General features: G+C 41.6%; 1 protein-coding gene across 2 annotated transcripts in view; it reads left to right on the top strand.

Annotated features, from left to right (window-relative positions):
- Window positions 1-4697: 4697 nt before the first annotated feature.
- Window positions 4698-12708, top strand: part of RIC8A (RIC8 guanine nucleotide exchange factor A) — a 43436-nt gene continuing 35425 nt past the window's right edge. The window contains exon 1 of one of the 2 annotated variants that reach the window (XM_072110339.1): window positions 4698-4933. In XM_072110339.1, the coding sequence (XP_071966440.1) occupies window positions 4748-4933 (186 nt within the window). In that variant the 5' untranslated portion in view covers window positions 4698-4747. The remainder of the gene's footprint in view (window positions 4934-12708) is intronic. The other variant, XM_072110340.1, reaches the window with a different exon arrangement.

Below are 12708 nucleotides of genomic sequence, written 5' to 3'. Positions count from 1 at the left end.
AGCTAGCCAACGACATGTAATTAAACACACGGATATGTTTTATACTTAAAGGGCTATTCCCATTTCAACAGGTAATTGATATTGTTTGAATAATGAAAAGTTGGACAAATTTCCAACATACTTTCTCTATCAATTCCTTATGGTTTTCTAGATCTCTGCTTGCTGTCTTGCTATAGAAAGCTTCATTGTTTATTTCCAGTGGAAATAAATCTGACGATGGTCACACAGCTCTGATTACTTTCTCTGATACTAATGAGCCGTGCACCTGTGTGACCATGGTCAGATTTCTGTCCACAGTTATTACACATAGAAGCTTTCTATAGAATGACAGCAAGCAGAGATGTGAGGAAGTGATACAGAAAGTATATTGGAAAATTGTATTATTTTTCATCATATATACAATAACATTAATTTGCCTAAGTGGAAAATAGGCGTGGAGGTGGCATATAGGTGGCATAAAGGGGGAAATAATCTCAATTTCTGGCGGTTCACAAGAAATAGGAATTATTTCAGGGTTTGTACACCAAAAAATTGTTGTACCAGTCCTGATAAATATCCCCCATTAACTATTGTAGATTCATTCAGCCATCTTTGCAAGCATGCTAAATTGTGGTAATGGTTTATTCAGAGGTGTGGTTATCTGAAGTAGGTTGTAAAAGTGGCACACTGGTGCAAAATATTTTTGGTTATCTATTGAAAAACAATAACAGTAAGGGGTATTTAGTTGTAGGCATAGGGGAGCACCACCCATGAGGAAACTTGAGCAAGTCGCCTCGGGCGGCAGTGCTGCTGCAGCGCAGAGGGGGCGGCATCTTGGGGCAGTGCTGCTCCCTCCTCTGTAAAATATTGTCTGGTCGCGACCAGTGAATTTACGTGTTAAAAAAATATACTCATCTTCAGCTTCTTCTCCCATCAGCTCATTTTGACATCATGCAATGTCGCAGCCGAGTGACGCCATTGTGAGCGCATACGCGGGCCGAGAAGAAGACAAAGGTGAGTATATTGTGGATTTTTTTTAAGTGGCTCTGCTATGGACATTACATTAAAGACAGGGGGGGGGGGGCACGGCTGTGGACATTGCATTACAGGGGAGACTCTGCAGGGGACATTACATTACAGGGGGGACTCTGCAGGGGACATTACATTACAGTGGGGACTCTGCAGGGGACATTACATTACAGGGGGGACTCTGCAGGGGACATTACATTACAGGGGGGACTCTGCAGGGGACATTACATTAAAGGGAACCTACCACCACAAATCTACCTATAAAGGTAGATCGGGTGGTAGGTGGATCAATGGGACGTGAGGACAGCCCTTTTAAGGGCTAATCCTCACGTCCCCACACTTTTTTGTTAACTTTGTTTAGACTTTTATGCAAATTTACTTATGCGGCTACTGGGGCGTGGAGTAGCCGCATCTGAGGTTACACGAGGCGGCTACTCCACGCCCCGGTAGCCTCTTTTCTCCTCCTACTCACCATCTTCGGTGCGCAGCTCCGCTTAGCTGCGCACCCTCGTACGGCGATCCTGCCTTCTGCGCATGCGCAGAAGAGCAGGCCCGCGTCTGGGCGGTCACTGCTCCGAAACAGGCGCAGGCCTGCTCTTCTGTGCAAACGGCAGGATCGCCGGACGAGGGCGCGCAGCTAAGCGGAGCTGCGCGCCGAAGATGGTGAGTAGAATGAGAAAAGAGGCTACCGGGGCGTGGAGTAGCCGCCTCATGTACCCTCAGAAGCGGCTACTCCACGCCCCAGTAGCCGCATAAGTAAATTTGCATAAAAGTCTAATAAAAGTTAACAAAAAAGTGTGGGGACGTGAGGATTATCCCTTAAAAGGGCTAATCCTCACGTCCCATTGATCCACCTACCACCCGATCTACCTTTATAGGTAGATTTGTGGTGGTAGGTTCCCTTTAAAGGGGGGACTCTGCAGGGGACATTACATTAACCCCTTAACGACTTGGCCTTTTCTAGTTTTTTCACTTCCATTTTTCACTCACCAACTTCAAAAATCTAGAACTTTTTTATTTTTCCACATAAAGAGGTGTGTTATGGCTTATTTTCTGCGTAACAAATTGCACTTCATAGTGACGGTATTTTATATTCTATGGCGTGTACTGGGAAGCGGAAAAATTTCCAAATGCAGTGAAAATGGTAAAAAACCGCATTTGCGACGTTTTCTTGTGGGCTTGGATTTTACAGCTTTCACTCTGTGTCCCAAATGACATGTCTACTTTATTCTTTGGGTCGGTACGATCACGTGGATACCAAATTTGTATAGGTTTTATAATGTTTTCATACAATTAAAAAAATTAAAACCTCCTGTACAAAATATTTTCTTTTTATTTTGCCATCTTCTGGCGCCAGTAACTTTTCCATACTTTGGTGTACGGAGCTGGGGGTAGTGTCATTTTTTGCGAATTTTGATGGCGTTTTCATTGCTATAATTTTTGGGACTGTACGAACTTTTGATCACATTTTATAAATTTTTTTATATTTTTCAAAATGGCAAAAAAATGACATTTTCGACTTTGGACGCTATTTTCCGTTACGGGGTTAAAGGCAGTGAAAAACCATTATTATATTTTGATAGATCGGGCATTTTCGGACGCGACGATACCTAATGTGATTTTTACTGTTTATTTATATTTATATCAGTTCTAGGGAAAGGGGGGTGATTTGAATTTTTAGGTTTTTTTATTATAATTTTTTTTTTTAACTTTTTTTTATTTTTACTTTTACTATTTTTCAGACTCCCTAGGGTACTCTAACTCTTGGTAGTCTGATTCATCCTATCATATACTGCCATACTACTGTATGGCAGTATATGTGGATTTTACTCCCCATTCATTACAATGTGCAATTAGCACATTGTAATACATGGATTAAAACGAAGTAGCCTCGGGTATTCGGAGCACCCGAGGCTACCATGGCAATGGATCGCCGCTCCCCGTGACGACATCGGGGAGCGACGATCCGCAACAAGATGGCGGCGCCCATGCGGCACCATCTTTTTGAAGCCGCCGGCACCACTGCCTGTCGGCGATCGAGGTGAGAACAGCTGCTAGCACCGATCGCGGGTGTTACCGGTAAGCCTTTGCTGCAATATGCAGCAAAGACTTACTGGCTATGGAGAGGGCTTGGCCCGCGAGCCCTCTCCATGCACCAGGACCCGGCGCGTGCCGTACTAGTACGGTGCGCGTCGGGAAGGGGGTAAAGGAGGGACTCTGCAGGGAACATTACATTAAAGGGGGGACTCTGCAGGGAACATTACATTAAAGGGGGGACTCTGCAAGGGACATTACATTACAGAGAGGACTCTGCAGGGAACATTACATTAAAGGGGGGACTCTGCAAGGAACATTATATTAAAGGGGGTCTCCGTTGTGGACATTTTATTAAAGGGGGGCTCCGCTGTGGACAATACAATAAAGGGGGGCTCTGCAGAGGGAATTAAATTAAAGGGGGTCTCTGTTGTGGACATTTTATTAAAGGAGGCTCCACTGTGGACATTACATTAAAGTAGGGACTATGCAGGGGACATTACACTAAAGGGGGTCTTCGCTGTGGACATATTAAATGGGGGCTCCGCTGTTGACATATTAAATGGGGGCTCTGCTGTGGACATTTTTATCAATGAGGGGAGGCTGCTGGACAGTTTATAAATGAGTAGCGGCTTTATTTCCCTCCCTAGGCTTATACTCCAGTCAGTACGTTTTCCCACTTTTTTTGGCGGTATAAATAGGCGCCTTGGCTTATACTTATATATATATTTTAGTTTTTCCTCATAGTGAAAAGGCCAAAGACCAAAATACATTATAGGTGTGTGAGGCCACTATAGTGTCCCCTTTTCTGTATGCCCTTCTTTTATAGACAACAGAAAAAGAAACACTATCAGGAGGGGCATCAGAAAAGGGGGCATTTTATACTGAGAGCTGCTGGAAATGGCACATTATATCAAATGACATCTGCAACAGACACTAAACTGCCAGACATGGAAGGAGGCATAAGAGAAGGGTATTCCCATTTTAGCAAATTATTGTTATTGTTTGTTTAATGAAAAGTTACACACTTTAGCAATATACTTTCTGTATACATTTTTCACTGTTTTCTAGATCTCTACTTGCTGTCCTCTTGGACAGAAATCTGACCGAGGTCACACAGGTGCACGGCTCTTTAGTTTCATGGGAAGTAATCAGAACTGTGTGATATAATGAGTCGTGGACCTGTGAGACCATTGTCAGATTTCTGTCCACTGGTAATACACAATCAAGCTTTCTATAGCATGACAGTAAGCAGAGATCTAGTAAACCACAATGAATTGATACAAAATATATATTGGAAAATTGTATAACCTTTCATTATACAAGCAATAACATTTATTTACAGGGAATACCCCTTTACAACCTGAAAAATAAACCTAAAAGTGTTGCGTGAACTAATGAATCCAAAATACCAGAATCCAAAAATTTCTTTTGCACAACATCACACAAAGTGCCAATGCGAAAATGAGCACCTTGGGGTGCAGACTCTGGGACATGTAGCGCCAGCTTTGTGCTATCCTTCCAATCATGCGAGGGTGATCTTCAGTCCATGCAATGAATGAAGCAGACTTATGAATGTGCTTATGACAGCACTGGATTTGCTCCACAATCTGCAGCACATTGACAGCCCTGTGCCCCTGATCACACACGTTCCCGGAGATGTGAGCGGCAGGGTGATTGACAGCTCAGTCCCGCCCTCCCCGTGATGTCACTGTGTCAGTGCCGAGCAGAAGGAAGAGAAGCAGAACCTGGTCCACTTCCTGCAAACACAGGGCACGCAGCAGCAGCACACACTGCCCGCCCAGACATGGACCTGGATGCCATCCTAGAGAAGCTGGAGAGTGGAGAGCAGGAGCTGGTGCAGAGGGCACTGATGGAGTATAATAAGGAGGTAATGGAGGCAGGGATGATGCAGGGAGGAGGTCGTTGTTTACTGCTAACCCTAGTACTGGGGTGGAGGGATTGCATGCAAATCCCTCTCCATTAAGCTCTTTTTTAACTCTATTCTAGGCAGTTGTGAGCAGCTCCTGGGAAATGTTCATGTGTTGTCAGTGCACTGGATGGAGGCTGGCATCACACCGGGTCTTGTGCTATATGGTGGCAGATGTTATCATGTGATAATTAAAGTACTCAAGTTATTAAATGAATACAAGTTCAGGCAGTCCCCGGGTTACGTACAAGATAGGTTTGTTCTTACGTTGACTTTGTATGTAAGTTGGAACTGTATATTTTATAATTGTGCCTCTGTGACAATTGGAGTTTAAAAATGTTGGATTGTCATAAGAACCAAGATTAACACTAAAGCTTCATTACAGACACCTTTTGGTAACTGTTATAGCTGTTTATTGTAGCCTTGGGATAAAGTACCTATATCCAGAGGTCCGTTTGTAACTAGGGGTCGTCTGTTAGTCAGGTGTTCTTAGGAGACCGCCTGTACAAAGGATAGAGCTACACGAATAACCTTTGGTTCAGGGCATGGGCAGTGTCCATTAAAGGGTTTAAAGTGTTTATTTTTTTTGTACTAAAAACTCACCTTTTTTCTCAATGAGCCACCAGTGATCTACAATCACTTAGCTTACCACCGGCCACATTGTGATACGATGCAGCCAATGATGGGCTACGTACATGGCTGCCATCTGGAACATAGGCATAGAGGAAGATTGTGTCCCCCCCCCCAATTTTTGGTGCAAATTGTCAACTTGTGCGCCGCAATTCTGCAGCATGAACATCCGTAATAAATGTGGCACATACTCCGACTAAGAACTAACACTCCCCTTTTGGTGCATATTTTTTCTGTCTTGTCGGACACAATGCAACTGCAACACAAAAATGGTGCAGACACTTTAATAAATGTGGGTCCCTGTACTATGTATTGGCATGTATTGTTATATTCTTTGCCACATATTGGGAAGCTAGAAGGAAATTCCGTATATGTGTTGGAATTTGCAAAATAACGCAGTTGCGCTATTTTTCTATGGCCTTTGTTGTTATGGTATTCACTGAGAAGTCCCTTAACCCCTACGGGACTCAGCCTCTTTTGGCCTAAAGGACGCGGCCCCATTCTTCAAATCTGACCTGTGTCACTATAAGTGGTTATAGTTTTGGAACGCTATGAGATATCCAGGGGATTTTGAGATTGTTTTCTCGTGACACATTGTACTTCAAATTAGTTTAAACATTTGGATGAAATCTTTTGCGTTTAGTTATGAAAAAAAACAAAATTTGGAAAAATTCTTTATTTTCAACATTCTAAATTCTCTACTTTTGATGCAGATAGTCATAGCTCCCAAATAAATTCATAACTTACATTTCCCAAATGTCTGCTTTATGTTGGCATGGTTTTTTAAGATTCCACATATTTTACTAGAATGTGATGAGGCTCAGAATTTAGGTATCATTTTTCACATTTTTTGTAAAATCACCAAAACCCGTATTTAGATGGACCTGCTCAACTTCTAATTGACACTGAGAGGCCTAAATAATAGCGAGACTCATAAATTACCCCATTGTGGAAACTACACACCTCAACGTATGAAAAACCACTTTTAAGAAGTTTGTTAACGCTTTACGTGTTTTATAGGGGTTAAAACAAAATGGAGGTACAGTCTGCAAATTGTAATATTTTTTCACAATACACCCATTTTGGGTGGAAAATTAAACATTTACAATGGATTAAATGAATAAAGGCTCCACAAAGTTTGTTACCCAATCTCTCCCGAGTACACTGATACCCCATGTGTGGTGGTAACCTGCTGTATGGGCGCACGGACGGGCATAGAAGGGAAGGAGGCGCCATGCAGATCAGATTTGCTATGTCACATTGTACAGGCTATAATTTTTTTTGTTTTTTTACTGTGGACCTATAGGGGCTTATTTTTTTGCCACATCAGATGCACTTTTCTGGTACATAATTTTGGGGCATCTATAGCTAATTGGTGAGATTTTATTAACTCTTTATTGGTGGAGGAAATGAAAATCATCAATTTTTAGGAACATTTTTTTTTTGGCCGTTTACCATACCGTAAAAATATAAAAATATATAATATAATTTTTTTTCCCATTGTTACTGAATAGAAAGTAATTTGGCAAAAATGTTAATTTTAGCATCACTGACTTTCATATGCATAACTTTTTTCATCTTACAAATCTGGTTAAGGACTTATTTTTTGCGAGAAGGATTGTTCTTTTTAGTGGTCTTATTTTAGAGTGCGTTACTAAAATCACTTTTTAGAGCATTTTTAAAGGGTATTAATTAAAAATTATCTTTTTTTCAGAGAGTTTTTTTAGGTAGCTTTTTGCGAGGTTCACTTTGCGGGTCCAATAATTATTCTGTTTTATTATGCAGATTGTCACGGACGTAGCGATACCAAGTATGTGGGGGTTTTGTGTATTTTATTCAATTTTACTGAATAATTTTAGCATCACCTTGTTTTCATATGCAGAACTTTTTTATTTTTCGGCTGACAAATCTGGTTAGGGGCTTATTTTTTGCGAGAAGAGTTGTTCTTTTTAGTGGTCTCATTTTAGAGTGCAGAACTTTTTTTAATCACTTTTTAGAGCATTTTTTTAAAGGTATTAATTAAAAAATATCTTTTTTATGAACATTTTTTGCGTTTTTTTTTCCCCTGGCGTTTACCGTGCAGGTCCAGTAACAATTCTGTTTTATTATATAGATTGTTACGGACGTGGCAATACCAAATATGTGGCATTTTTTTATGCGTTTGCGTTTTTTATAGTTTATTAAGTGTTTTTATGGGAATGTGACATTTTAGGGACTTATATTTTAATGTATTTATTTTTTTATTTATTCTAATGTGTTTACTTTTGTGTTTTTCACTTTTTCTTTTACTTATACAAAGTTCAACTTGAAACGGCGATGCTCTGATCGCTGGTTCAAGTCCATCACACTGCTCTACAATACTTCTTCATTGTAGAGCAGCATAAACTGTCTGCGCATGCAAGCGCATGCTCATTCAGTTTACAGTCAGACCCGGAAGGGATCTGACTGGCAGGGACAACGGGCAGCCCCGGAGCACATGGCAGACTTCGGGGCTGCCCAGAAGAGGATCGGATCCCCCATGACCACGGCGTGTAAGGGGTTAACACCCTTATCGGAGCCGGTTCCGATCGCGGGTGTTACAGCGCGCTGCTGACAGCCGCTGCTTCTGGTACCGGCTCCGTCCGTGAGCTGGTGCCAGAAGCAGGACGGTATAGTGCGTCCAGGTGCGCTAAGTATCTAGCCACCGGGACGTACTATAACGTCCAGGCGCGCCTAGGGGTTAAAAATCCATAAAGAAAATCTACCATCTGCCGCTGCAGGCGCCTCCCCTTGACACCCACTTAATGCGGAAGTGGCCTAAGGGGGGGAATTTCTGGCTGTGCGCTACGAATTGTGCCTTTTTCAGGGCTTGTATACCAGGTTTCAGATGTACAAGCCCTGATAAATCTGGCCCAGAGGCCGAGTGCCCAAACTACAACAAAGACCCACTTATTTATCGCAAAGTGCCATCACAAAAATGTAATTTGTGATTTATACTCTTTTCTCTGTCACAGTTTTCATTGATACCAGCACTCTGAGGACACAAAGCAGAAAATAGTCCCAGGTAGAGCTGTCACTAAAATAGCTCTGTGCACAGCAAGTCCTGGGCTGTCTGGGACTGCAGGAAGATACCTGGAGTCATCTCTGGTGATGGCCTGAGTGCCCGCAGAAAGGGCTCTGAGTGCCACCTCTGGCACCAGTGCCATAGGTTAGCCATCACTGCCTTAGACTTTGTAACCTTCCCTAGTTGGTTACAAAACATATTATTCCTTGAAATTTTCTTCATTTTTAAATTATACATACATTTCTATATTAAAAACTGGAAAGTGTTGTGTGCATATGTATAAAGCCCCAATACTTTACGGGATCAACTTAAGCTACAATGACAGCTGTAAGCCTGTTGGAAGGTGTCTCTACCAACTTTGCGTAGCTAGACCCTGGAATTGTTTCCCGTTCTTCCTTGTAAAATTGTTCAAGCTCAGTCAGAATGGTTGAAGAATGTTTGTGAACAGTAATAATCAAGGCAAGCCACAGATTCTCAATGGAATTTAGTTTGTGTATCTGGCTGGGCCATCCTAAGACATGAATCTGCTTTGATGTAAAACATTCCCTTGTAGCTTTTGCTGTAAGTTAAGGATTGTTTTCCTTCTGGAAGGTGAACCTACAGTCTTCAGGATTGCCTTGTATTTATCTTCTCATTAAGTTTCCCAGTCACTAGTGAAGCACAACATCCACAGGATGATGCTGCCACCACCATGCGTCACAATTGGCATGGTGTATTTGGGTGATGTGCTGTGTTGGATTACTCCATATATAGCATATGGCATTTAAGTGAGAATTTTTGCCACATCTGACAAGTTAAAATTCCCAGGACACTATTTCAGGAATGAAAGGGAATATGTATGATACCCCATCAAGTAATGACTCAGGGGGCCTATCTTTTAGGCTGTGTCCGGAACATGGCTGTCATCTCAAAGACTGCCATATTGGAAGGTGCAAGTATTTTCTAATAGGAAGATGGTTAGTAGCATATTGGAGAAGGCCAGAATTTTCTCAGGAATCAATTCCCACAATCCAGTATGCAATATATCCAAAGTTATCAATGTTATCCAAAGTTAGAGCCTTCAGGTCTGTGATCAGCACCATGAACATCAAATATCTGTGTACCACAGGGTGTTGTTGAAACTTGTTTAACTTATGAACCATAAGAGATATTGCAGACAATTCTGGTCTTTATGTATAATGGTCTTACATTAATTATTTTACAATTATAAATGTATGATTTTATAAAGTGTGCTCATTATTGAATTATGTTTATATTAAATTTGTTGCTCTCCTTATGTTTTATTTTAAATATATTTTATATATACGGTAATTTCTTTTTATATAGTGCCCTAAATATATAATCTACAACACCCTCCCCCTCAAATGTTGTATATCTAGTATAAGTGTAAAACACAAGTGTTACATTTACAGCTATAGTGGATGCTTTTTCCCCATCACCAAAATCCAGTAATTTATCACTTATGTCTAAGCACAGAAGACTTTTAATGACTTTTCTGTCGTATGATTAATGTGCCCAGCATGAGACCAGGTCCAGTGTATGAAAGCTTCAATATATTAATTAGAAGCAGAGGGAAACGTCCACTGGGGATTTCATAGTCCATCACATAAGACATTTCCGGGTCAGTTACAGATAAGAATTTCCCTTTTATTCTGACAAGTGCAGTTGGTTAAGATGGATATAGTTTTCTGTTTATGTTCAATTCCAAGTGGTTTTAAAGGAAATCTATCATCAAAATCAAACCAGTAATACACTTATGTGTTATAGATCCAGGCAGTGTGACTGTAGTAATAGCCTTATATTTGTTATCCATTGCCTCCTTTTTTCTAAAATAAACTTTTAAACTTATGCTAATGAGGCAGAAGAGCTCTGGGTGGCCTTGCTGGAGCCACTTCATGATCTGACTTGAGCTGTGAAGCGAGACTATATCCTCCCTACTCCATCGACAATCCTGTCAGCCCCCACCCCCCAAACCTGAGGTCCTACTTCATTAACTGTAGTAAGTTGTTCTGCATGATATTGAAATTGGTTAGCAGCTTCTATGAATTATAAAATTCTCCAAATCTCTTGATTGTAGTCCTGTGAATTGAGTCAGCCGGATGTACCGGATCTGAGTCAAGCTGCAACACCCCCTTCCTCCACTGTCTTCTGGTAAACTTGTCCCTTGTATGCCTTCTGCTTAGCTGCTGTGCAGAAAGGGGTGTGAATGATATGTGCAGGAGATGTCTACAAAAGGACTAAGGAGGACGGGACTCTGTAGCCTCACTCAGGAACACTCAATGCACAGGATTAGAATGCAGGTTAGGAAACGTGTGGGAGCCTCATTTTATAATTCACAGGAGCCACTGACTCTTGTTAAAATTATCATGCAGAGCAACTCACTACAGAAAATGAGGTAGGACCTTCAGTTTGAAGGGTTACATGTGCCTGACAGGTTTATTTTAAGAAGGCCAGCTTTACTATTGAGAATACATATATAGTTTAGTCAACCCCTTTACATAATCTATTACAGGCAGTACAAGATAGGGTCCGGAGGTTTGTTCTTAAGTTGAATTTGTATGTAAGTCGAAACTGTATATTTTATAATTGTAGATCCAGACAAAAAAAAACATTTGGCCCCAGTGACAATTGGCATTTAAACATTTTTTGCTGTAATCGGACCAAGGATTATCAATAAAGCTTCATTACAGGCATATTACAGCTGATCATTGCAGTCTGGGACTATAATAAAGCATTCAGAAAGCTTCGCCAGAGGTCACAGTGGGCAGAGGGGTCCGTCTGTAACTATGGGTTGTCTGTAAGTCGGGTGTCCTTAAGTAGGGGACCACCTGTATATTCTATATTCTAATTACACTTTAGTGAACGATAAGGATTACACACAAACGTGCGCCCACTGTACCGTAGCACGGTGGGCACATGTCAGCGCCCGGGAAAGGAGGAGGGGGTGAGGTCTGCTCACCCGGCCCCCCTCCATAAAGAAACATTGCGCACAGCGCCATATTCCGGGGAAAGATGGGTCATGTCCTATCTTTTCCCCGGGTATGGAGCGGTATGGTGTCGCATGTGTACTGCACCGTACCGCTCCAGACCCCCAGACGAAGTCTAGCGCCGAAACGCGCGTCGGGGAATTCATCCACGGCAGACGGGAGACAGAACATGAATACGAGTATGTCAACATCGCATTATTTGCACATGCACTGAGCACTTTATGTGTTAAAAAGGATGCATTGGCATCCTGGACAATATCGTCAGCATTTGGTGCACTTTCTTGCCTTACTTTGTCAATTCCCTGCATGAATTGTATGATTACCTTAAACTTATGCGATACGAGCCTTGAACATTGCCCATTTTCACTCTCCCTGTCGCTCAGGTTTTTAAAGTCCCTGTGTGATATCCTCACCATCCGTTTGTATCCCCCCCCCCCCCCTTTGTGGAATTTATTTTTTTAATGAAATGTATTGAGTAATAAAGATTTCATATACTTTAGGCTAAATTGGCTTAGTGTTGTGTAGGTGTATACGCTCCAATTGGCACCTTGCGCCCATTGCCACCTGAAGCCTTAAATAATTAAAAAATTAGATTACAATCTGTAAGAGGAAAACAAAATCAGCCAATATACAAAATGAAAGACAAGTGGCCAAAGATGGCAAACACAATCCCAAGAAATAAGTACATAAATGGGTCGGGGCAGGTGGAACCCCTATGTATTGAAAATGGTGTTTTGGTGACCGTTTATACAATAGAAGAAAAAAAATATCTGCTGTGGGTGGTGCCCATGTGGGTCATACATCCTGTAATATACTAGACTGGAAATAATCTAAGCTCAAGAACATCTGGCCATTGGACCAGATGAGTCAGACCCCAGAGTTTTCAAAAGCGCAGTTCTGTTATTGCTGTGCCTGTGTTTAAAATCTTTAGACTGGTACGGTGCCAAATGACTGGCACAAGGCGAATGTGGTGCCAATATTAAAAAACGGACTCTAGAACTTTGCCAGGCAATTACAGGCCTGTAAGCTTAACATTGATTGTGGGAAAAATATTGGAAGGGTTACTAAAAGACTAC

The sequence above is a fragment of the Engystomops pustulosus genome, chromosome 6 (assembly GCF_040894005.1).
Source record: "Engystomops pustulosus chromosome 6, aEngPut4.maternal, whole genome shotgun sequence".
Lineage (NCBI taxonomy): Eukaryota > Metazoa > Chordata > Amphibia > Anura > Leptodactylidae > Engystomops > Engystomops pustulosus.
Note: the sequence above shows the minus strand (reverse complement) of the source record. Positions and strands in the feature narration are given on the sequence as shown.